This window comes from Procambarus clarkii, chromosome 8 (genome assembly GCF_040958095.1).
Source record: "Procambarus clarkii isolate CNS0578487 chromosome 8, FALCON_Pclarkii_2.0, whole genome shotgun sequence".
Classification (NCBI taxonomy): domain Eukaryota; kingdom Metazoa; phylum Arthropoda; class Malacostraca; order Decapoda; family Cambaridae; genus Procambarus; species Procambarus clarkii.
This window is the reverse complement of record NC_091157.1, coordinates 47919706-47947205: the sequence shown is the minus strand read 5'-3', so window position 1 is coordinate 47947205 and position 27500 is coordinate 47919706. Positions and strand designations below refer to the sequence as shown.

The 27500-nt window shown below is 48.4% G+C and overlaps 1 protein-coding gene across 6 annotated transcripts in view; it reads right to left on the bottom strand.

The window, feature by feature from the left end:
- Nucleotides 1-27500, bottom strand: part of LOC123759666 (uncharacterized) — a 364501-nt gene that overhangs the window by 9565 nt on the left and 327436 nt on the right. For 4 of the 6 annotated variants that reach the window (XM_069318051.1, XM_069318040.1, XM_069318034.1 and 1 more), the window contains one exon: nt 4404-4545. In XM_069318051.1, coding sequence (XP_069174152.1) covers nt 4404-4545 — 142 coding nt within the window. The remainder of the gene's footprint in view (nt 1-4403; nt 4546-27500) is intronic. The other 2 variants (XM_069318064.1, XM_069318068.1) reach the window with 1 other exon arrangement.

Here is a 27500-nt window from a genome sequence, read left to right as displayed (position 1 = left end):
CGAAAGGAGGGACTGGTTAACGAAAGGAGGAACTTTTTAACGAGGAGAGGAGAAACGAAAGGAGGAATCACAAAATGAGAGAGATTGTTAATTAAAAATTGTTTTAATAAAATTAAAATTTAACGAAAGGGGATAGCTGGTTAACGAATGAAATGACTAACAAAACAGTGAGATATCTAAGGGGCAGATTCATGAATGGGAAACTGGCCAATCAAACCCCCACCAATGGTTAACGAAAAACAGGACTCGTTAAAGAGAGGTGTGGGTATGGTTAATGAGAAAACTATCCCTTCGTTAATTAGAGAGAAGATTGGGTCAATTGGGAATGGCTGAGGACAACAAGGAGGATTTAACGAAACGGTGAACTGATTAGTGAAAAGATGATTTGTATAACATTTTTGGGGTTAGACTGGTTAACGAATATAACGATTGGTTAATTAAAAAGTCATAATCAACGAAACAGTACTAGGAGACAAATGAAGGGGGTTAACAAATAAATGGTTAATGGTGACTGGCCAACGAAAATGGGGGCCTATCTATTAGGAATTCTAATTACTAGTCTCTTTCGAATTACGGCACTTGCTAGAGATGGAAAACAAACGAGGATGTAGGGTCGTTTAACAACCAAAAAAAAGATTGGTTAACGAATAAATGAAAACAAACAAGACGTTTCTTTAACGAATGAATCAATTCCTTCAACTTTGAATAACGAAGGGAAGAACAAAGGGAGATGTCGAAGGTACTTGGAAGAGGTCAGGATAGCTCTCCAGGATAAGGATAGGACTCAGGGATCAGGATAGGTCTCTGGGATCAGGATAGGACTCAGGGATCAGAATAGGACTCAGGGATCAGGATAAGTCTCTGGGGTCAGGATAGGACTCAAGGATCAGGATAGGTCTCAGGGATCAGGATAGGTCTCAGGGATCAGGATAGGTCTCAGGGATCAGGATAGGTCTCAGGGATCAGGATAGGTCTCAGGGATCAGGATAGGTCTCAGGGATCAGGATAGGATTCAGGGATCAGGATAGATCTCTGGGATCAGGATAGGTCTCAGGGATCAGGATAGGTCTCTGGGATCAGGATAGGTCTCAGGGATCAGGATAGGTCTCTGGGATCCAAATGAACACCGATTTCGTTTTGTTAAGGAGAAAAAAAGGGTTTTCGAAGCACGTATTTCAGACTCTCACAGCTAACGAGTGGACTGTAGGCTTTAGGGAGCTCAGAACTGCGTTGATCTCGACAGCCGTTGGGTAACCTTAGTGTTTGGTAACGATAAACGAAGATAAGGTAGCTTGAGGGATCAAAGCCAGGTCATTAGAGGATCAGAGGGTCACTACAAGGGGTCAATACACTCAGGTTAGTCCAAGAGTTAAGAGCTACGTTGTTCTCATCAAAGGAATCACAGAAAATTCTGCCCTTAATGTAGAATATGATTGGGATTAATTATACCTTAATATGGGATACGTGTAATCCCAAAATAGACGGATTAATTAAGGTCAAATTATAACAACCTGCCATACCAAAAATATATAAAGTACATATAGCCATTGTTGGTCAAACGTACAAAAATGAACGGATGTGCAAAACAAATCAAAAATGCATTTTATACTATTAACTTTGCATAGCGAACGAGAAATAACCAAATCTAAAATTTGCTAGGCCTAGATTGGCATATATTAGGCCTAAGTTGGCTTATTTAGGCTTAGGAGAAAGAGAAGTAAGGTTGCTTAGTTTTTTTTCATATTATTGAGCCATTTGAAGCATTTTAATGTATTACGTTCACCCAATTGCTGATATAATATGCACTATCATTTTGGTGGCTGGGTTGTTTAGTGGCTAGCAAGGTCAGGGGTCAGGGGTCAGAGGTCAGGGGTCAGAGGTCAGGGACAACCAATAACAACACCAATTAAATAATAGTAAGGGACAGGAGTCAAGAAAAATTGGGAAATTTTTTTAGCAACCAGGAAACGCAACATAAATTAGGAATTTAAGATTGAAAGAAAATGGAATATATGTATATACAGAAAATGGGAAAACAGAAGTGCCCCTTTGTATATAATTCACTACATAGTAGTAGTATACCTGTTAGTATATATGTTCTGCCGTATATCAAGCCTTAAACACCTATCAACATATCAGCGTAACTACCGATTTAACGAGAACTGACATCAGCACATCACACTTATATCCCAACAACAATAGGTATAATAATATATTATACCCATATAATGCTAAAGCACTTTATTACTTACTAATATTACTTTACTAATCAAATGACTCCAGCACTGTCGCCTTCGCTAGAGATACGGATGCTGGCAACCACTTGGGCTGAACGGTAGAGCGACGGTCTCGCTTCATGCAGGTCGGCGTTCAATCCCCGACTGTCCAATTGGTTGGGCACCATTCCTTCTCCCCCGTCCCATCCCTAAATCCTTATCCTGACCCCTTCCCAGTGCTATATAGTCGTAATGACTTGACGCTCTCTCCTGATAATTACCTTCCCTTCCTCTCCCCGAAGCACTGATTGTGTTAGTAATTTAGAGGCAAGCTAGCGAAGCATATGCAGTGATTTGTTGTTGCTTAAGATTCGCTACTTGGAACAAAAAATTCCAAGTAGCACGGGCTATGGTGAGCCCCAGTGGTTATAAAATACCTCCCTCACATGACCCACAATGCCGAGCATCACTCGTTTGCGTCATCTCCAGAGCTGTGGGGGAGTTGAGGGGGTCGTCGAGATTAAATTGAGTACTTAAGAGGTGCAACTGAGGAGTGGTTTCTTTAATATGGGATGCTGGGAGTCTGGGATGCTGGAGAATTGTGGGTTATCTGTCTACTGTTGCTTGCTCAGGTGCTCGTAACCTCTATGTTACACAACGTTATGTCGAGGAAAGGAGGAGGAGGAGGAGAAGAACGAGGAATGGAGGAGGAGAAGAACATGAGTCTGAACAAGCGAGAAGGAAGAACAGGATAACGGAGAACAACATTGGTTAAGGCATAAATACAGGAATGGTAAATATTTTTATAATTGGAGGCTCGCCCACGCCCCCACAGGTATCATGCCTGTGGGGGCGTGGTGCCTGTGGGGGCGTGGTGCCTGTGGGGGCGTGGTGCCTGTGGGGGCGTGGTGCCTGTGAGGGCGTGGTGCCTGTGGGGGCGTGGTGCCTGTGGGGGCGTGGTGCCTGTGGGGGCGTGGTGCCTGTGGGGGAGTGGTGCCTGTGGGGGCGTGGTGCCTGTGGGGGCGTGGTGCCTGTGAGGGCGTGGTGCCTGTGGGGGCGTGGTGCCTGTGGGGGCGTGGTGCCTGTGGGGGCGTGGTGCCTGTGGGGGAGTGGTGCCTGTGGGGGAGTGGTGCCTGTGGGGGCGTGGTGCCTGTGGGGGCGTGGTGCCTGTGGGGGAGTGATGCCTGTGGGGGCGTGGTGCCTGTGGAGGCGTGGTGCCTGTGAGGGCGTGGTGCCTGTGGGGGGCTTGGTGCCTGTGGGGGCTTGGTGCCTGTGGGGGCGTGGTGCCTGTGGGGGCGTGGTGCCTGTGGAAGCGTGGTGCCTGTGGAAGCGTGGTGCCTGTGGGGGCGTGGTGCCTGTGGAAGCGTGGTGCCTGTGGGGGCGTGGTGCCTGTGGAAGCGTGGTGCCTGTGGAAGCGTGGTGCCTGTGGGGGCAACACAAATGAGACTGGCGGCAGTGTTGCAGAAGGGTGACAAAGGTGCCCGTGGCGTGTGAGAAGGTCGCGTGCTACAGAGGTGAGAAGCACAGATCTGAACCCCGTTGAAAAGTGTGAAAATAACAGCAAACTTCTCCAGAAAATATGAATGTCTCAGAAATAAGAGAAACATATATATATATATATATATATATATATATATATATATATATATATATATATATATATATATATATAATATATGTTTCAAGACTTTAGGCAGAAATAACAATAACCCACAGAGATAAAGAAAGAAATTACGTAGTAATAACAGAGAGAGTGAGAGAGAGAGGGAGACTGTCAGGAGGAAACGCCAAGCCATTACGACTATATAGCAATTGAAAGGGGTCTGGATAAGGATTTGGGATGGGACTGGGAAGGAAGGAACGGTACCCAACCACTTCGGGACGGTCGGGGATTGAACGCCGACCTGCATGAAGCGAGACCGTCGCTCTACCATCTGGCCCAAGTGGTTGGACAGAAAGAGAGAGAGAGAGAGAGAGAGAGAAAGAGAGAGAGAGAGAGAGAGAGAGAGAGAGAGAGAGAGAGAGAGGGGGGGGCCCTGTAGCTAGTGTGTGCCCAGGAAGGGTGGGGGGTTGTGGGGTGGGGGGTTGTGGGGTAGGGGTTGTGGGGTGGGGGTTGTGGGGTGGGGGTTGTGGGGTGGGGGGAGAGTGCAGGTGATGTTTTGCAGTGCGTAGTTGAACGAACACTACCTGAAGGTCACTAACTTGTCGCTTGATGTGGGCCAGAGAGTCTGAGGAATACGACATGTTGGCGAATACCATACGCTCCTCGTAGTCGTACTCGCACAAGATCTTGTTGTCGCACAGGTAAAACCGGTCGCCGACGCAGAATCTGCCGAGAGAAACAAGCTGGTTAGTAGGGTGACAGTGCCTCGTGATTTAACGCGAAATACAATGCTAAAAGGGAAAAATTAAAAACACACAAGATAGACACAAACGCGTTCCTGGATTCTGAAGGAGATCTAGCGGTAATGTCCTGGTGAAACTAACCAATCAGGGCGTGGAAAGTGCTAATATCTTCCCCCCTGTAGCGAGGTACAGATGATCGCTTCCCCCCGGGTTACAGAGCAGCACAGACACGTGGACGCTCTGCATCACAGGCGGGAAAATCTTACAAGAAAGTGGAACACACGAGGCAGCCTTTTGGCAAAGGGACTTTGACCAGCGAGCGCAATGAAATGACCAAACGACTCCTGGATAGGCGTTGTTGGTAGCGAGGGGTAACGCTGCCAGGTCACTGAAGGCTAAGATTGGAGAAAAGTTGAAGTAGGAAGAAGGGGGAAGGGGGGGTTGTAGATATTGGGGTTGGGGGGGGGGGAGCGCCCAGTGAACATAGGGGGGGAAGGGAGGGTGCAGGAGAGGTAGAGACAGTGAGGGGTGACAACTATCTTGAAATTCGATCAAACAATAAATTCAAACAAAACCAAATGATCGTTTAACTACTACAGACAGCTTATTGCCTCGCGGAGAAATCATGGGGGAAGGGGTCACGCAGTAGCCCCACGTCAGAGGTCACGGGGTCACGCTTGTTGGCCCCACCAGAGGTCACATTCCAGCCCCACACCATCGCTCGTCAAGACAGTCAAGTGGGAGGCAGGCTATAGCTGTGAGGCTGCCTGTCAATTCATCACAGGAAACAGTCGCTTTTAATTAGCATTTATTCAGGTAAGATGCGAGCAGCAGGTATGTCCGCGTCGACGCTGGCAACTCCTCCAGTATACCTCCGTCAGGTCACTTCCCCAAGAGTATACCTCCACTCTGTCACTTCCCCAGGGGGGTATACCTTCAACAGGTCACCTTCACTAGTACTCCTCATCAACTGTCCCTCTCTCAAGATCCTAATACCACCATCTTGCCTAACTACGTACTAGTTTGCATCGGCTCAAGACGGAATATAAAACCCCGACATCTTAAAGACCTGGGACCAGATTCACGAAGCAGTTACACGAGTACTTACGAACGTGGACATCTTTCCTTAATCTTTAACGCCTTTGGTTACATTTATTAAACAGTTTACAAACATGAAAACTTCCCAATTAACTGTTGTTATTGTTATAAACAGCCTTCTGGTGCTTCGGAGCTCATTAACTGTTTAATAATTGTAAACAAAGCCGGCAAAGACTGAGAATAGATGTACAGGTTAGTAAGTGTTTGCGTAACCGCTTCGGAAATCTGGCCCCAGCAGATCATTGACATTTTCAATTCTATCACCTTATTTCGTCAATGTTGTACGTCTTACCACTTGGATTGGTCGGTAGAACGAATGCAACTCGCTTCTTGCAGGGCCGGTGTTCAATCCCCGATGGCTAGCCCCCCAGTGGATAGGTATCGTTCATTCCCTGCGTTCTCCCCCAATTCTGTCCTCATATCCACGCGCAATATAGCCATACTGGGTTACCTATTTCTCCTCATATCCTCATAATCACCTTTTCTCTTTCGCTACAAGTTATTGTCTCTTGCTCTCCTTCCCTCTCATCAGTTCCTCGCTCCTCCCCTCCAGTGTAACCCTTGGACAGAAGGTTAGATATATTATACAATATGTTCAGGACAAAATTCTAACCTAACCTAACCTAACGTAACCTAACCTAACCTAACCCCGACTTGTAGTGGTTTAGATGGACTTGGCCAGTGGAGGGGGTCAGGAGTTGGGGTCGAGGAATAAGTGGGGGTCAGAGACTGGGGTCAAGGAATAAGTGGGGGGTCAGGTGATTGGGGGTCTGGTGATTGGGGTTTGAAGCAGAAGATGAGAATATATAGGACCGGAGCTTGAGGAATTAGGGACAAGAACTAGAGTCTTATATCTAAAATTTCCTTGCTGTATCTTACCTTATTTACTATAAAGATTGTATTTGTTAACGTCCTATACAATGCTATCAAAATACACCAACCAAATACAACTGATAAAAATACATTAAAATGGAAACTCACATATCAATTAAGGGAGGATAGTGCGTCTCCAGATATCATAATATTTATTATCTGCCAAGCATAGACAGAGAGGGGGGGGGTGCGTGTGTGCGTGTATACACTACACGAAATAAACAATACCTCCCACCGCAACACCCAACAGTGGGGTTGATCACGGGCCGTCCTTGCAACACCTCACCTTCTTAATGCATTCAAAACACTCAATATTATTCCCCTTTCAAAGCCGTCGACCAAAATTGGACTTCTCCTCGCCCCGAAGCACTAAGTCCCCCCCTCCAAAAAAAAAAAAACCCTGACACTGTTCATAGTAAACTGAAATGAAATGGAAACTCAAGGAACTGCACATTTACACTTCAAGTGGCAAACCAACTAATGAATAAAGTTTGAATGGCGCTCCATGTGTGAGTTGAAGGCGTCTGTGTGCGCGTTCGTTCCCCCCTCGTCTATGGACTTTTGGACTTGATACTCCACTCTTGGAGAGGCGTTCCAGAGAGGAACATTTCAGAATAGCTGTAGCCCTTAGGTGCTGTAATTGAGCACTTGGCAAGTCTTGATTAAATAAAGGCTTGGAGGGCCCACTCCTCGTGGCATTTTCTCATGCTGGGAAAGACTGAGGGTTCATTTTTTTTTGGGGGGGGGGGGGAATTTCGTGTGTGGATCAATGTGGGAAAGAACCGGGCCTTGTGGAAGAGGGATTATATACGTTCTACGTCTCTTGATGCGCTCTTGGAGTACTTGACTCTCTTTTGTGAACAGTGAGAGATAACTCTCACTTGTGTATCATGTTCCTATCATGTTCCCATCATCATAATTTCACTGGCTTCCAGGGCTACTCAGTCCATGATGTGACTGGCTTCCAGGGCTACTCAGTCCATGATGCATCTGGCTTCCAGGGCTACTCAGTCCATGATGCATCTGGCTTCCAGGGCTACTCAGTTCATGATGCATCTGGCTTCCAGGGCTACTCAGTCCATGATGTGACTGGCTTCCAGGGCTACTCAGTCCATGATGCATCTGGCTTCCAGGGCTACTCAATCCATGATGCATCTGGCTTCCAGGGCTACTCAGTTCATGATGCATCTGGCTTCCAGGACTACTCAGTCCATGATGCATCTGGCTTTCAGGACTACTCAGTCCATGATGCATCTGGCTTCCAGGGCTACTCAGTTCATGATGCATCTGGCTTCCAGGGCTACTCAGTCCATGATGCATCTGGCTTCCAGGGCTACTCAGTTCATGATGCATCTGGCTTCCAGGGCTACTCAGTCCATGATGCATCTGGCTTCCAGGGCTACTCAGTTCATGATGCATCTGGCTTCCAGGGCTACTCAGTCCATGATGCATCTGGCTTCCAGGGCTACTCAGTTCATGATGTGACTGGCTTCCAGGGCTACTCAGTTCATGATGCATCTGGCTTCCAGGACTACTCAGTCCATGATGCATCTGGCTTTCAGGACTACTCAGTCCATGATGCATCTGGCTTCCAGGACTACTCAGTTCATGATGCATCTGGCTTCCAGGGCTACTCAGTTCATGATGCATCTGGCTTCCAGGGCTACTCAGTCCATGATGCATCTGGCTTCCAGGGCTACTCAGTCCATGATGCATCTGGCTTCCAGGGCTACTCAGTTCATGATGCATCTGGCTTCCAGGGCTACTCAGTTCATGATGAATCTGGCCCCAGGGCTACTCGCATCTTAAGCTGATGCTCATCATGGTGGTAATGGTAGTTGAAGCGGTGTCGGAGTGGCTATGGTGGAGATGGTGGTCGAGGTAATAGGGGGTAGTGGTAATGGTAGTTATGTGGTAAGCGATGGTAATTGCGGTGGTAATCGTAAGAGGAAATTGGGGGGGGGAGGTAGTTATAAGTATGGGGGGGGGGGGTGGCGATGGTGGTCACTAGAGGTGGTTATAGTTGTAGTGATGATGGTAATGGTGGTAGTTGTAATAGTGGTGGGGGGGGGGTGACGACTCTATCTCCCTCTCTACTCCAATACAGTCCGGGGAGGTAGGGTAGGGTAGGGAGGGGAGTATAAGGGATCAGGAGCTGCTCCTTAGACTGTCGTATTTTCCCCTGAAGTCTCCTCCAATATCAGGGCAAGATCTCCTGCCCTGATCCCCAGGGTCATCTCCGCTCCATCACACCAAACTACTCTGCTCCTCAACTTTTCTCCACCACTGATCCAAGCAATCAATTCTCCCTCTCAAAACAGCTTTATCCAACACAACTCTGCCCTCCTCAGCGTTGAGGGGTTGAGGGGTTGAGGGATGTGCCCAAACACACACACACACATACGCCTCCAAACATGAAGTCTACCACACACACACACACACATCTTGGAGCATCTACTCCAACGATGCTCAAGTCTGTAGTGATGTCCACAGCTTCCGGAGCTTACAGCTTTCTAAACCGACACATTTTTATCTCCTGGTTATCTTCCTCCTCCCAATTCCTACCTCCCTCACCCCTACAGATGCCTCTATCCTACCCCCTCTTCCCCTCTCCACCCCCACCACCACCTCTTCCGTCAACCCCCCCCTCCCCAACTCCACCCCCACCTACCCCCCACAACCCACCTTCTGATCTCTCGTACGAACAAGCGACCCTAAAAACAGACTCCGAAACCGGTGTGACGGTGGCGCTGCCCGCTAGTCTCCGCGACTCCCTATACCCGCGAGCCGGCAGCGGGAAACACCATGGAATATCCATTTAATTGGATCATATATCACTCCTATTGATTAATCAAAGTTCCTCTGTTAGAGGGGGGGAGGGGAAGGGGGAAAAAAGAAATCGCAAGAACGGAACGTTTAATTAAATCGACGCCATGAAAATGCGCCGGGGTTCGAATACAGCCGAGGAACAAAAACAAAAGGGATTCTTTAGCCGGGTGATCAGTGCGCGCCTCTTAGTCTAATTGGAACCTCGTCAACATTTTTGAAAAATGACATAACAAGGGCCCAGTTAATTAAGATCCGGCAAATACCGGCGACCAGACCTTGGCCGGCCGTGTGTGTTATTAATCCCCACCTGTAATGCCCTCTAGCGGTAATGTTGGTAAGCACGACGTGCCTTATCTTGTGTAGAGGGGCGGTGTAGAGGGCGCTCTTGTGTAGCGGGGGGGGGGGGGAGGTATAGAGGGTGCTCTTGTGTCGCGGGGAGGTTTAGAGGGCGCCCTTGTGTAGCGGGGAGGTATAGAGGGCGCTCTTGTGTAGCGGGGAGGTGTAGAGGGCGCTTTTGTGTACCTGGGAGGTATAGAGGACGCTCTTGTGTAGCTGGGAGGTATAGAGGGCGCTCTTGTGTAGCTGGGAGGTATAGAGGGCGCTCTTGTGTAGCTGGGAGGTATAGAGGGCGCTCTTGTGTAGCTGGGAGGTATAGAGGGCGCTCTTGTGTAGCTGGGAGGTATAGAGGGCGCTCTTGTGTAGCGGGGAGGTATAGAGGGCGCTCTTGTGTACCTGGGAGGTATAGAGGACGCTCTTGTGTAGCTGGGAGGTATAGAGGGCGCTCTTGTATAGCTGGGAGGTATAGAGGGCGCTCTTGTGTAGCGGGTAGGTGTAGAGGACGCTCTTGTGTAGCTGGGAGGTATAGAGGGCGCTCTTGTGTAGCTGGGAGGTATAGAGGGCGCTCTTGTGTAGCTGGGAGGTATAGAGGGCGCTCTTGTGTAGCTGGGAGGTATAGAGGGCGCTCTTGTGTAGCTGGGAGGTATAGAGGGCGCTCTTGTGTAGCTGGGAGGTATAGAGGGCGCTCTTGTGTAGCTGGCAGGTATAGAGGGCGCTCTTGTGTAGCTGGGAGGTATAGAGGGCGCTCTTGTGTAGCTGGCAGGTATAGAGGGCGCTCTTGTGTAGCTGGCAGGTATAGAGGGCGCTCTTGTGTAGCTGGGAGGTATAGAGGGCGCTCTTGTGTAGCTGGGAGGTATAGAGGGCGCTCTTGTGTAGCGGGGAGAGCGCTTGTCCCCCATTCATTCATATGCAATAAGCAATTTTGAACACTCCATGAACAACTGTACCATCCACGCCTGTTCCCCAGGCTCGCCTACCTATCCTGATCTACCCCTATATCATGCATTACCAGGATTATACACCGGAAAAGTATATTGTATGAGCATATATCTAACATTATTTAACCACAAAATTGGGTTCATGTTTGCAAAATTATTCACTTAATTCAATTAAAACTATACTGGTTAAAAGATACATGTATTGTCCACAGGCTCCATTTGGACCTGTAACTCAGCTGTCGGGGCCCAGGAACTGGAGCCAGATTCACGAAGCAGTTACGCAAGCACTTACGAACGTGTACATCTTTCCTCAATCATTGACGGCTTTGGTTACGTTTATTAAAAGTTTACCAGCATGAAAACTTCCTAATCAACTGTTGTTATTGTTATAAACAGCCTCCGGGTGCTTCGGAGCTCATTAACTGTTTAATAATTGTAAACAAAGCCGTTAAAGATTGAGAAATGATGTACAAATTCGTAAGTGCTTGCTTAACTGCTTCGTGAATCTGGCCCCTGGACCGTTCGTCAGCTGCCGGGGCCCAGGAATTGGACCATCCAGCAGCTGTCAGGGCCCCCTGGAACAGGCTCGTCCAGCAGCTTCTAAAGCTCTTAAGAGTCCATCCATCAGTTCCTAGTCGGAGTTTTCAATGTCTTCAACCATTACCGGCGTTGATTTCCATGACACGGATCCCTTCACTAAACACCCTCCTTCCTTCTTGTACCATGTACATCCTGGCTTGTACCACAACACCTCCACCCAGGCGTGTACAACGGAGGCTTTCCCTTTCCCTCTTGTTCCACACAAGTCCTTCAGTATCTGCGTCATTACAGCCGGGTCCTACACCTGTTAGACGATGGGAATGATGTACATTGGAGTAGTTGTTGTCGTTGTTTTTAGATTTAGCTACTCAGAACGAAATGTCCATGTAACACGGGCTATATCAATGGGGTCTCGTAGCCTGGTGGATAGCGCGCAGGACTCGTAATTCCGTGGCGCGGGTTCGATTCCCGCACGAGGCAGAAACAAATGGGCAAAGAATCTTTCACCCTGAATGCCCCCGTTACCTAGCAGTAAATAGGTACCTGGGTGTTAGTCAGCTGTCACGGGCTGCTTCCTGGGGGTGGAGGCCTGGTCGAGGACCGGGCCGCGGGGACACTAAAAAAGCCCCGAAATCATCTCAAGATAACCTCAAGATGGTGAGCCCGTAAATGAGTTCGGTTATTCGCGATAACCTTGTTACCCTGATATTTGGGTCAAAGTTTGAAATGGAGGTGGGGTTTCCTCCTTTTTCCCTGTTTCTTTTTTCGCTTCTGTTTTAGTCGGGTTTTGGAGTAGCTTTTGTACATATGTTGTATAGTGTACAGATGGTTGAGCAGGGAGGGATTTAAACCACTCAAGTTCCAAAGAAAGTCCCCCTGGGATGAATATCCCCAGGGGCTCTTTAGGGGTGTCCCCTTGGGCCTCTCCAGGGGTGTGTGTGTCCCCCCCAAGGTCTTCCCCAGGGGAGGAGGGGGGCGTTGTTCCCAGGTCCCCCATGGGTGTGGGCATCAATTGGTACACACTCAACCTTACGACACATGCTTGTGACTACCTACGGTACACTAGGGTACCACCAGGTACTTCTACCACCACCACCACTACCACACACACACTGATGCCGCGTGATGAAGGTAACGTTGACAGTGGTGCAAGATTGTACTTAGAGGAGTGATGGAGGTTTGTTGCTCCTCCATCCCAGCCTCCCTCAAGACGTCTTCACCCATCCCAGCCTCCCTCAAGACGTCTTCCTCCATCCCAGCCTCCCTCAAGACGTCTTCACCCATCCCAGCCTCCCTCAAGACGTCTTCACCCATCCCAGCCTCCCTCAAGACGTCTTCACCCATCCCAGCCTCCCTCAAGACGTCTCACTCCCTCCCTACCTGTCACCATTTGTCCCTCACCGCCTCCTCCTTCCCTTCCCTTCCTCCCTCCCTCATCCTCTGTTCAATACCCGTTGAACTCAACGGGTCAACCCAATGTTTTCCAGATAGGAGAGATGAATTCCCGAGTGCGTATCATCACTGCACGATGAGTTGGGTGTGAAGCCGAGGAGTGCATGAACATGTAGTGAACGCACTCAGCGCACAACTCTCCACTAATGAGGTGCACTGTTCAATTCTGTGAAGAGCCCGGGGGGAAGAAGAGGGGGAGGGGGGGGAGGAGATGATGGAATGGGGGATGGAATGGCCAGAGGTGGATGGGGGAGAGAGGTGGTGGTGGGGAGGGGGAGGGGGGGTCCATGGTTGTGATGGGGGGGAGGGGGTTGAAAGAGGGTACACTGCCTTAAGGAACGCATTGACTAGAGTGGAGTTAGTTAATGGGGAATGGGTAGGAAGGTATTGAAAAGTGAGCAGGGGGGAGGGGGGGGTTTGGGAAGGGATTTAGAAAATGGGGTGGAAGGGGGGAGGAGGAGGAGGAGGAAGGGTAAGGGGGTGGGGGGGGGAGGGGGGGCAATGAAAGCGTTAATTATTAAGGGTCCAATTACCGGCGGCTGGATTGTTCATTAAAAACTTCAAACCGCCTAATGAAATCATCGCTAGTCTCATAGTTCTCCTTTTCAACTTTCTCCATTTACTAATGAACAGGTTTCAAAAGATGGGCCAGGCAGGAGTCTGGGTAATTAGCCGCAGATAACTCATCCTGGCCAAACTTGTTGTGGGGTGGGGGGGGAGGTGCTTGCAAGATGTGGGGGGGGGAGGTGGGAGGGGGGGGTTCTTTGCAATATGGGGGAGGGAGGAGCTTGCAATATGGGAGAGGGAGGTGCTTGAGAGATGTGGGGGGGGAGCACATTGGTTAGGGAAGATGGGAAATGAGGTGGGGGGGGGGGGAAAGAGGGGGGGTTGGGGGGTTGAAATCGAAGTATTTTTTTTTTTACGTCAATATCTTCCTTTCAATCTATCATAGCACCACAGTCGAAGGCCGCTATCATGGGAGACACGATAACACTGATAACGCTTTCATTACAGCAGATAACATGTGTGTGTGTCACTACTGCTTTCGTCAACCCTCCCCCCCCCTCCCCCTCCTACCAATCTAACCCCACCAACCCCATTCCATCCCTTCGTCCTCCATTCACTCTCCCTTATTTCTATTAGAAGTGGGGATAAAAAAAGTTGGAGAAATCTATTTGATTTTTTTCCTTCTATCTCTCTTTCCTTCTCTTATATTTCTCTTTCTCTCTCTTTCTTATTTCTCCTGTTTTCTCTTCGTTCTTCACCTCTTCTGCAGTGGTGAAGGAGGCCAAGATGCCGAGCAAGGAGAGAGACACCAACACACTCCAGGACCTTATCAAGTGCACCTTGCAAAAATTCTAAAGGTTAATTAAGCTAATTAAGTAAGGGAAGAGGGTGACGTTGCACTCACTCACTCTCTCACTCTCGCCCGAGTATTCTTGCACTTGCATTGATTCACTCCGTCTGTACTCGCTCTCACTCACTTTTGTGCTCGTTTACACACTATGTCGTTACTTTTGTGTTCGCTTGCAACGGTAGGAGAGAAAGTTCTACTCTCTCTGTCTCTTTCTCTCTCTGTCTCTGTCTCTCTGCCTCTCTCCCTCTCTGTCTCTCTCTGCCTCTGCCTCTCTGTCTCTGTCTATCTCTCTCTCTCTCTCTCTGTCTCTCTCTCTCTCCCTCTCAACGGGCCAAAACAAATGTAGTTAACTAATTATTAATAATTATAATTGATACAAGTGACATAGTAATTATTGTAATATAGTCTGACGTACAAGGCTTTACGGACGAGAATACACAACGACACATTACAGGACACAGTACAGGACACATTACAGGACACAGTACAGGACACATTACAGGACACATTACAGGATGTGAAACGAGACACTATGGCAAACGGATACAAATTTAGGAGAGAGCGAGGGGTGGATAAATAAGAATTAAGACGACGTCAAGATAAACGTAGGGCAAGGAAGGAAGGTAGGGGGTGGTTGCAGCATCGTGCACAGAGTGGAGGCTGCAATGATGCACTAACGCATGGTTTTGTGCGTGTTAACTTACACACGCATGTGCGTGTGCGTGTGTGTGTGCTCGTCGTGTTGTGCTTGCGGGGGGTTGAGCTTCGGCTCTTTTGGTCTCCGCCTCTCGATCGGTAATATACAGGTGTACAGGTTCTCGAATTTGAGCTCCATCATATTTGCATGTGAAACTGTGTGTGTGTGTGTGTGTGTGTGTGCGTGTGTGTGTGTGTGTGTGTGTGTGTGTGTGTGTGTGTGTGCGTGCGTGCGTGCGTGCGTGCGTGCGCTGACTCACTATTTTCTGCGCTACAAATAGTGTAGTTAATTACTCCTCAAGAGAGATATTGAAGAGTGATTGCAGTCAATTTCCACATCAACATTTTCCTATGTCGTGGAGGAAAATCCATGAAATAAAAAATATATGAAAACCATATATTTTTCATCCAGTGCAATATTTTATGCAACTTCTGAATTGACCTGGTGGAGAGTTCAGTTCAGCTGCATCTTTAAGAGTCCGCTAAGATGCAGTTCTTACACTGTGGGTTAAGATTGAGTAGTTATACCTCGTCACATAGTTCCCATACTGTCAGGATTGGCGCTATGAAGCTATTCAGAGCTTCAGGGTTCAGAAGAGTGTGGGGTCGTTTAGGAGCATTAAGTCGCTTCAGTTACAGCCTATTCCAGGTGCCCTATGGTTCAAAATTCTTCTTCAATGGAAAAAAAAATCATCTTCAAGGAGGAAAAAATTTCTTCGACTTCCAACTGCCGGAAAACATTCATTCGGGAATGATTTGGGGGAAAAAAATATTCAGCGAAAATGGGAAAAAAAACTTATCCGTCTGAAAATAACTTATCAGGGAAATTTTTTTTATCCGGCTGCCGGATAAGAAAAAAATTAACCCTATAATATAATTGTCTATAGGTCCTCTACTCACAATCATGCAAGCCTGGGGTTCAATTCCTGGTCGAGACAGAAATGATTGGGCACGTTTTCTTTCCCCTGGTGCCGCTGTTCACCTAGGAGTAAATAGCTAGCTATCCTGGAGTTTGGGTTCGAACCTGTGGGGAAGGAGGCGAGAGGTGACCTTAGGGAGCCCAAAGAAAAGGCTTCCTGACCCCCTAACAACGGACGGGATACGAACTGGAGGACAACGATCGGTCTGTGAACAAGAGGATGCCTCGGCTCCACAGCGCCAGGGCGTGCGGCACGCCCCCCCCCCGGGCACGCCCCCCGTGCCAATCGTTATAAAAGCAGTTTCAACTGAAATTACACAAACTTTCTCGTTATTGCCGACACGGAGTAGATCATAACACAGATATAACATCTGCATAAGACGGATAAAATTTCCCTTTTAACAACTTTTTTATAGGGAAGGGATCCTGAAATTGTCGAGGAGTAGGTGTGTGTGTATCACGTATGTGTCCGTGTGTGTGTATCACGTATGTGTCCGTGTGTGTGTGTATCACGTATGTGTCCGTGTGTATCACGTATGTGTCCGTGTGTGTGTGTCCTTGCCTCTTAGGACCAAGCTTCAGCTCTCGAGTCCCGCCTTTCCAACAGTCGGACGTCTAATGCTTCCGATTCCCTTCATTTCTCGTGTTATACATGTATACAAAATGGGGGTAAATTGATGCCACTGTTTCGCTCCCAATTCTTGTACTTTGTTTAACTTTGCTGCTCACGTGGCTGGTCTGTTTATCTTGCTCCGTTAAAGATTGAGGAATGATGTACAGGTTCGTAAGTACTTGCGTAACTGTTTCGTGAATCCACCCCCCCAGCAGGGCTGCGTATCTTTCTAGTAAATAGGTCGAATAAGATCGTCATTTGAGTCGACCAGAGTTGCCCAGGACTCGAGTAGTGAGTAATTGACCCACTGACGGGAGGACGAGTAATGGCCACGTCAACCAGAAAATGAGTAATCAACTCATTGATTGCGATTATGAGTAATCACCCAGTTGACCAGAGAATTTTTAGTACATGCCTTGTAGACCAAGGAACGATTATAGTGGGCCCCTGTCGACCCCTCCCCCCCCCGGCTTGTAGACGGGGGCAGTAGACAGGCCCAGCGCTTGTAGACGGGGGCAGTAGACAAGCCCAGCACTTGTAGACGGGGGCAGTAGACAAGCCCAGCACTTGTAGACGGGGGCAGTAGACAGCCTCAGCGCTTGTAGACGGGGGCAGTAGACAGGCCCAGCGCTTGTAGACGGGGGCAGTAGACAGGCTCAGCGCTTGTAGACGGGGGCAGTAGACAGCCTCAGCGTTTGTAGACGGGGGCAGTAGACAGGTCCAGCGCTTGTAGACGGGGGCAGTAGACAGACCCAGCGCTTGTAGACGGGGGCAGTAGACAGGTCCAGCGCTTGTAGACGGGGACAGTAGACAGGCCCAGCGCTTGTAGACGGGGGCAGTAGACAAGCCCAGCACTTGTAGACGGGGGCAGTAGACAGGCCCAGCGCTTGTAGACGGGGGCAGTAGACAGCCTCAGCGTTTGTAGACGGGGGCAGTAGACAAGCCCAGCACTTGTAGACGGGGGCAGTAGACAGACCCAGCGCTTGTAGACGGGGGCAGTAGACAAGCCCAGCACTTGTAGACGGGGGGCAGTATAGACAGGCTCAGCGCTTGTAGACGGGGGCAGTAGACAGGCTCAGCGCTTGTAGACGGGTGCAGTAGACAGGCTCAGCATCGCAGCTGACTTACCAGCATCGAGACAATAAACACTTAGTCATCTGGTCAGGGAGGAGGGGGTTGTGGGGTTATCTTGAGGTTATCTTGAGATGATTTCGGGGCTTTAGTGTCCCCGCGGCCCGGGCCTCGACCAGGCCTCCACCCCCCAGGAAGCATCCCGTGACAGCTGACTAACACCCAGGTACCTACTTTACTGCTAGGTAACATGGGCATAGGGTGAAAGAAACTCTGCCCATTGAAGGATAAGACGTCACGGGCTATTCATGCCCGTGCCACCTCTTGGGTGGCTTAATCTTCATCAATCAATCGGATAAGATGAGATACGAACCGAATTAGTTAGCCCACACGACGACAAAACCCCAGATAACGGCTGAGTGATAACGGCTTACACAAAAACGCCGCCAACGGTAGAATAAAAAAAAAATGAACGGGAAGAACAGGAACAACAGCAGTGGGGGTGAACAGGCGAAGAGAACTGGTGATGAACATGGTAGGAAAGAAGCTGGTGGGCGTGAGCGTGGGCGTGGGCGTGAAACGCCGCCCTAAACAGCCTAATGGACCCCTCTATGATGAACTCACACGGCCTGAACACCTCAACTGTTATATATATATATAATTATAACACAAATTATGTCTTGGCAAATTGTTGCAAGTGCTAATGACACTTCATAGATCACCCTTAATTGTCGCTGGTTCGAGACTACCGCAGGGCTGTTGGCAGTGCCACAGGGCTGAGTGCCACTGGGCTGTTGATCGTTAGTGCCACAGCCCTATGGTTAGTGCCACAGGGGGAAGGGGGGGGAGAGCTACCCAGAGTCTCTCGTTAAAACTGAGCCCCTGAGTGAGCCGCCCCTGTGTACTTTGTTGTGCTTGCGGGGGGGGGGAGGGCTTGTTGAGCTTTTCGGCTCTTGGGCCCCGCCTTTTTAACATTCCAATCAACTGGTGTACGAGTTGAAGCTATTGGGCTCTATTGTATTTACTCTGCATTCCTTGCTTCTCACGGCATTTTATTTGCTAACTACTGACTCTTGGTGAAAAATGTCTGTCTAATGTATTTGTGTTTCATTTGGGTTCCAAGTTTTCACGTGTGTGTGTGTGTGTGTGTCTGTGTGTACTCACCTAATTGTGTTTGCAGGGGTTGAGCTCTGGCTCTTTGGTCCCGCCTCTCAACCGTCAATCAACAGGTGTACAGGTTCCTGAGCCAATTGGGCTCTATCCCCCCCTGTGTGTGTGTGTGTGTGTGTGTGTGTGTGTGTGTGTGTGTGTGTGTGTGTGTGTGTGTGTGTGTGTGTGTGTCTCCCCCCTCTCTCCCTCCCAGCATCTTTCTCTCTCTTCCTCCCTCTCCCACTCTCTCTATTCCTCCCCCCCTCTCTCTCTCTCTCTCTCTCTCTCTCTCTCTCTCTCTCTCTCTCTCTCTCTCTCTCTCTCTCTCTCTCTCTCTCTCTCTCTCTCTCTCTCTCTCTCTCCCTCTGTCTCTCTCGCGAGACCCACAAGGCATTACACCATGTCGACGGTATTTACACTCATCTGTCATCAGGACAGGGATAAACAGGCACAGTGCCACAACCAAGTTATCCAATGACACTCGGGATAATTCCCTGGCAGGCAGGCAGGCACTCTGGCACACCCTCCGAGCACCGACTCGATCACCCTTATTACACATTTCCCCCTTCACTCTTCCCCCCCCCCATTAATTTGACATTAATCATCCCTATTAACTGTTTTTACACGACTGACAACTCACATATAACAATACACGAATGTCAGCCCTCACACACGCTTCCTTAAAATAGCCCCCATGACAGCCTCTCTTCAAAAAAAAAACACTTACACTATACAGTTTATACACTTACAATAATACAGTTTTGAAAATTTCGACTGGATTTCGTGTGCCGTTCTCCCCTCCCCCCCAACCTCCCACCCTCAAAAAAAAACAAACTCAACATCCTTCAATCAGTGTTTGAACAAACCTTGCGGCCTGGCTTTTGCTTGCTCTTCCCAGCTATATAACCTCCATTTTTCACGTTCAATTAATAAAAAAATCTGCCATAACCCGCGCCCCCTTAAATAACCATGTCAACACGACCAGAGGGGGAATAAAAACAGCTGTGAATATATATATATATATATATATATATATATATATATATATATATATATATATATATATATATATATATATATATTATATACTAGGGGGAAGGGGGGGTGGATACAAAAAATATATATACATCAAAATCATATGGTCAGGCGAGTATTCTTGGAGCAGTAATGAGACAAGGATTAATGTGGGTGTTTACTGGGAAGGTTAAGTACCCTGGGTGTGGTTGTCGGGGTGTAACAGATACCTGGGGGAGGGAGGGAGAGAGAGAGAGAGAGAGAGAGAGAGAGAGAGAGAGAGAGAGAGAGAGAGAGAGAGAGAGAGAGAGAGAGAGAGAGAGAGAGAGACCAGTTCTCTCTCCCCCCCCCTCCCCCACCACCATTCGGCCAACACATACCTCGTTTTCAGGTTTGTTTTTTGTTAGGGAACAAAAGATATTGGGTAATGGTAACGCCTCACTAACGCTGATCTATGCTGTGGGCCCGCGCGCGCGAACACACACACACACACACACACACACACACACACACACACACACACACACACACACACACACACACACACACACATTCCATTCATTTACGCTAAGATATGGAAGTTGTAAATGCTAATTTAGTTCATAAATATAAATGTCACAAAACACCTTTAAACAGGGTACAATAGCTATGAGGCAGGACTAGAGAGCTAGAGCCTCCTCCTTGTAGTCCCCACACACGTAAATAAGCACACATGCACAGACACGAATATAAATAGATCAGTGGAATTATGATAACGACATACAAAATACTCATTGGAACTGAGTATACTCATATTGAAAATATGAGAATATTTAGATATGGAGGATTTGAACAAGCAACAAGGACGCTAGAGAGCATTTCTCTCCCTTGTCAAGAGTGTTAGAGAAATGACAGAGCGTGAAAGGTCCGAGTGATAGCTGGAAGGCAGGGCTAAAGAGCTGAAGGTCAACCCCCCCTGCAAGTACAGCTAGGTGAGTACACACACGGGTAGAGATGATGGCTTGAACTGGAAATGAGGAATTCCATCACGATTACCGACCCTCATGTCTTCTCTCCACCCCCCCCCCCTTCAACCAACCAACCCCCCCTTGTTGTGGATAGGGGGGGGGGGAGGAGGAGGAGGAGGGGGCCATCCCCCCCTCCACAACACCCCCACCCTACCCCTGACTACTGGAAAGACACTAACTACTCAAACGCCTTTTGCTAACTATCTCACGAAGACACCTCCACTGGCATCAACCCTCTCCCTCTCACTAGCTCACAAAGGTCACCCTCCACCAGAGTGCCACACTGGCCAGAGTGCCAACCAATCCGAAGGACCAAACATCCTTGGGCCAGATTCACGAAGCAGTTACGCAAGCACTTACGAACCTTGGGGACATATTCACGAAGCAGTTACGCAAGCACTTACGAACCTGTACATCTTTTCTCAATCTTTGGCGGCTTTGTTTACAATTATTAAACATTTAATGAGCTCCGAAGCACCAGGAGGCTGTTTATAACAATAACAACAGTTGATTGGCAAGTTTTCATCCTTGTAAACTGTTTAATAAATGCAACCAAAGCCGTCAAAGATTGAGGGGAAAGATGTACACGTTCGTAAGTACTCGCGTAACGGCTTCGTGAATCTGGCTCCTTACCTTTAAGGTACAGTGAAGAGTCAGAGAGAGAGAGACGCCCCCCAAAACTAGCTACTTGGCGCGTCCAGCAGAACATAGCAAGACATGGCAACCATTGCAAGACATGGCAACCGCCCCACCGCCAGAGTCCAGGACAAATTGAATTTATGTCTGCCTATTAAATATGACAAGGGCTGGCTATGACTCAATATAACTTTATAATTAAACTGCATATTAACAGGGACGCCGCGATCGATCATGCCGAGCGAGCGCATTTCATTTAGTGGCCAACCCCGCTAACTGGACCGGCTACTCCGCTTAATTAAACGATATTTTAAATTATGTAATCCCCCCCCCTCCCCCCTCTCTCTCTCTCTGATTTATATCAAGCAATTAAAATGATATAAAGGTAAGGGGGTGTAAGAGGTGTGGGACCCAAGAGCTGGAGTCTGTGCTGCTTCTAATAAGAGGGACACAGGCCCACATATAAAGTCTGGACCCTGTAAGCGGTGTTGGCTCTAAATCTGGCCCTAGTGAACATGGGTGATAGATGGATAGATAGATTTACCGTTAATGAGATTGTACTGCGATCCTCAGATTGAAGGGGGCTAGGTGGGGGTAAGGTAGTGCCATCCACCACTTTCAACACTGTGGCAACGAGGTTGGCTGACTCGTATACAACACCACCAATATCGGCTTTATGGGGGGAGGGAGGGAGGTGTTGGTTGGCACTGTGATGGCTCCTGTCACATTCTCTCTGGTCCCTTCGTCGCTGTGACGTCTGACAAGGCTGTACATGGGGGGGAGAATTGGTCCATCTGCACCCCCCTCCCTTCCCCCCCACCTCCCTCCCATCTCCCCCCATCTCCCCCCCCCACCTGCACGCCCCATGCCCCCCGCCTACCGTGTTTAATCCCCTGTGCCCCACCTTCAGTTTTCTCCACTTGTAGCATCTCTGCACGACCACATTACGAGAGCACCGCTCCTGTGTCAGGTAAGTCCACTACGGGCTCACCATAGACCCAGCTACTTGTCCCGCTCCTGTGCCAGGTAAGTCCACTACGGGCTCACCATAGCCCGTGCTACTTGGAACTATTGGTTCAGAGTAGCTGAATCTAGAACAACAACAACAGCTATTTAAAAGACAAACACGTGACCTTAGAGAGAGAGAGAGAGAGAGAGAGAGAGAGAGAGAGAGAGAGAGAGAGAGAGAGAGAGAGAGAGAGAGACAGAGAGAGTGAGAGAGAGAGAGAGAGAGAGAGAGAGAGAGAGAGAGAGAGAGAGAGAGAGAGAGAGAGAGAGAGAGAGAGAGAGAGAGAGAGAGAGAGAGAGAGAGAGAGAGTGAGAGAGAGAGAGAGAGAGAAAGAGAGAGAGAGAGAGAGAGAGAGTGAGAGAGTGAGAGAGTGAGAGAGTGAGAGTGAGAGAGGGAGAGAGGGAGAGAGAGAGAGAGAGAGAGAGAGAGAGAGAGAGAGAGAGAGAGAGAGCATGAATACACTACACAAACGGAAGAACTCATATAATCCCATAAACAAGGCGTGAGGAACTATGTGAAAGCGAAGAGAAAGAAAGAAAGAAAGAAAGAGGTAGAACCTGAGACCCTGTCAAGTGTAAGACGACCAAAGGGAGAGAGAAAGAGAGAGAAAGAGGAAGGAAAACTAAAGTCAAGACTAGAATGCTGCCTTGACTGCAACACGAGACAAACGAGAAGAAGAAAGAGGGAAATAAGAGGCGCGACAGACAAGGTCAAAAGGCTCCAAGTGAACACACCCGTGAGAGTGCTGCTATAAACCGTAGCCCACTAGAACAAAAAGATCTGAAGCTCCCATCAAACGTGAACGAGAAAAAATTAAAACATTTTCAAAACAAAAGAAAATATGAACAGGAATAAGAAACGGGAAAAAAAGGGAACTATAGCAAGGAAAGAGAGAAGGCAGCTAACAGATGGGAAAGGAGGAACAGTGGAGAAGAATAAAGTAGAGTAGGAAATACAAAGATTGATAAAGATAGGAGAAAGGAGGCAAATCAAGAGGCAAGAATAACGTGAGAATTAGTAACAGACAAGTGTGGATAACGAAGTAAATAATGCAAAAAGGGGATAGAAACGAGAGAGGAACAGGCAGCAAAATGTGATCCTGTGGTCCTGGGATCGATCCCAGGCGCCGGCGAGAAACAATGGGCAGAGTTTCTTTCACCCTATGCCCCTGTTACCTAGCAGTAAAATAGGTACCTGGGTGTTAGTCAGCTGTCACGGGTTGCTTCCTGGGGGTGGAGGCCTGGTCGTGGACCGGGCCGCGGGGACACTAAAAACCCCCGAAATCATCTCAAGATAACCTCAAGAGAAGAAGATAAAAAGAGGGGGGGGGCAAGATGGAAAAGGGGGGGTTAAGAGGAGGCAAAAGGAGATGAAGAGGGAGGGGGGGGGAGGAGAAAGGGAGAGTCGCCCCACTCACCGAAAATGAAACTTTCAAGATGGATTGTCTAACCAAAGTTGCCGCCGATAAAGTTGGTATTATTCATAGAATTTCCTGCGACAGAGGACAACGTGCTTCCGTGAGCCGTATTATGACACGGGGAGGGGCCATATTATGACACGGGGAGAGGCCATATTATGACACGGGGGCCATATTATGACACGGGGAGGGGCCATATTATGACACGGGGAGAGGCCATATTATGACACGGGGAGGGGCCATATTATGACACGGGGAGGGGCCATATTATGACACGGGGAGAGGCCATATTATGACACGGGGGCCATATTATGACACGGGGGCCATATTATGACACGGGGAGAGGCCATATTATGACACGGGGAGAGGCCATATTATGACACGGGGAGGGGCCATATTATGACACGGGGAGGGGCCATATTATGACACGGGGAGGGGCCATATTATGACACGGGGAGGGGCCATATTATGACACGGGGGCCATATTATGACACGGGGGCCATATTATGACACGGGGAGAGGCCATATTATGACACGGGGAGAGGCCATATTATGACACGGGGGCCATATTATGACACGGGGAGGGGCCATATTATGACACGAGGAGGGGCCATATTATGACACGAGGAGGGGCTATATTATGACACGAGGAGGGGCCATATTATGACACGGGGGCCATATTATGACACGAGGAGGGGCCATATTATGACACGGGGGCCATATTATGACACGGGGGCCATATTATGACACGAGGAGGGGCTATATTATGACACGGGGAGGGGCCATATTATGACACGGGGGCCATATTATGACACGAGGAGGGGCTATATTATGACACGGGGAGGGGCTATATTATGACACGGGGAGGGGCCATATTATGACACGAGGAGGGGCCATATTATGACACGGGGGCCATATTATGACACGGGGAGGGGCCATATTATGACACGGGGAGGGGCCATATTATGACACGGGGGCCATATTATGACACGAGGAGGGGCTATATTATGACACGGGGAGGGGCTATATTATGACACGGGGAGGGGCCATATTATGACACGAGGAGGGGCCATATTATGACACGGGGGCCATATTATGACACGGGGAGGGGCCATATTATGACACGGGGAGGGGCCATATTATGACACGGGGGCCATATTATGACACGAGGAGGGGCTATATTATGACACGGGGAGGGGCTATATTATGACACGGGGAGGGGCCATATTATGACACGAGGAGGGGCCATATTATGACACGGGGGCCATATTATGACACGGGGAGGGGCCATATTATGACACGGGGGCCATATTATGACACGGGGAGGGGCCATATTATGACACGAGGAGGGGCCATATTATGACACGGGGGCCATATTATGACACGAGGAGGGGCCATATTATGACACGGGGGCCATATTATGACACGGGGAGGGGGCCATATTATGACACGGGGGCCATATTATGACACGGGGAGGGGCCATATTATGACACGGGGAGGGGCCATATTATGACACGGGGAGGGGCCATATTATGACACGAGGAGGGGCCATATTATGACACGGGGAGGGGCCATATTATGACACGGGGAGGGGCCATATTATGACACGGGGGCCATATTATGACACGGTGAGGGGCCATATTATGACACGGGGAGGGGCCATATTATGACACGAGAGACATTATGATACAAGAAGGCCATATTATGATACGGGAAGGCCATTTTATGATACAAGAAGGCCATATTATGATATAGGAAGGCCATATTATGATATAGGAAGGCCATATTATGATACAGGACGGCCATATTATGATATAGGAAGGCCATATTATGATATAGGAAGGCCATATTATGATACAGGACGGCCATATTATGATATAGGAAGGCCATATTATGATATAGGAAGGCCATATTATGATACAGGACGGCCATATTATGGCATGCAGGGGGGGTCGGGCGGTGTATCAGTGCCACCACTCTATTGATAGCAGGATAGGAGGATAGAGTGCCACCCCTGGTGATAGCAGGATAGGAGGATAGAGTGCCACCCCTGGTGATAGCAGGATAGAGTGCCACCCTAGTGATGGCACCATCGCCCCTAACCCCCCCCCCCCTCCCCCCCATAATCACCGTGTCTATAAAAGCCTCATTTTTCCCCCTCCTGGCGACCCAATCAACGCTAATCCTCCGAGTATTAATTAATTTACAAAAACAAAGAAAATTAAGCCTGTGATAGATCCAGTAATCAGGTCTGTGATTCAAGCTTACAACACTAAGCTGTTATACCCTGGACACTGCTAGAGGCGTACCACCGCCCCTTCTCTATTTGTTAACATGTTATACCCTGGACACTGCTAGAGGCGTACCACCGCCCCTTCTCTATTTGTTAACAAAAAAAGCAATGAAGTTGTTCAAATTTCGTACAGGTACAAATACAGGTTCCGTACAGGTACAAATACAGGTTCCGTACAGGTACAAATACAGGTTCCGTACAGGTACAAATACAGGTTTCGTACAGGTACAAATACAGGTTCCGTACAGGTACAAATACAGGTTTCGTACAGGTACAAATACAGGTTCCGTACAGGTACAAATACAGGTTCCGTACAGGTACAAATACAGGTTTCGTACGAGGTTGACGGGTTGTGGCCCTGCTTCACTATGCAAGAGTCGCAGCCCTCCGCGGCTGATAATAAAATTCGTTCCAGGCGCCCACTATTGGCTCCAGTTAATATCTAAACTAATATCTATAACGCACTCTTGGAAGGCTCGCGCCCTTTCTCAGTTTCAGTATGAAACTGAGGTCCATTAAAGTAGGAAGACGAAACTGCTGAAAGTAATGTGAACAATACCAGATCATTCCTGCCGTATTATATAACAACCCGAGGAACTTGTATGTAGGGAGCATGTCTAAATAGCGCTGGAATGCCAAGCTCAGTGATAATTCTTGCAACTTGTTCTCGGGGAAGCGGTGCCCTAGAGGTTATCTTGAGGTTATCTTGAGATGATTTCGGGGTTTAGTGTTCCCGCGGCCCGGTCCTCGACAAGGCCTCCACGCCCAAGAATCAGCCCGTGACAGCTGACTAACTCCCAGGTACCTATTTACTGCTAGGTAACAGGGGCATCAGGGTGAAAGAAACCCTGCCCATTGTTTCTCGCCGGCGCCCGGGATTGAACCCGGGACCACAGGTTCACGCGTCCAGTGTGCTGTCCGCTCAGCCACCGGCTCCCTGCCTGCTCCCTTAGAGTATAATCACTTCAAAACCACTACATAATTAGCGCTATTATCTACTCCCTACCCATGGTTAGGCTAAGGTAAGGTAAAGGCAAGGTTAAGGTTAAGTTTCGTTGCGTTTAGGTTAATACGGTATATTATTCTCATACGTGAAATCTGAAGTTTAAAAAAAAATATTTGAGGATCCCTAAAATTTCATTTACATAAAACTAAATTCTTGAGACATTCAATGAAAACGATTTAAACATAGACGTTTTATACTTTAAACGAACGATTTATGACACAATAAAGATATAACTCGAGAATATTCTCTGTCTAAATTCACTAGCCAGTTTACAAGCAGATTATCATCAGAACCGCAATATACTTTCAGACCCTTACGAACATCTAGATAACTATCCTAGTGGTTTGTGAGGGGGAGGGGGGAAGTTGTAGTCTCATTCTAATCACTTTACCCTGAGATCAGACTCAATTATTCATATTATACACTAGACTACTGATATAACGGCCTGTCCTAATCAACTAAGGACAATTGCTTGTTAAACCAGCCGCCGTAACCCCTGTTCATGAATGAAAAACAGTTTACACAAGACTCACAACTGATGACAGTCGAACATTTTTTTCGAACAATGCTTCGCTGACGACCTGTGTTCGAATGACAACGCTGTAAAGACTGCAACTACACAACACAAATAATCACCAAGAGAACCTAAACACCTAACCTATAATTAACTATACATAGAACTTTA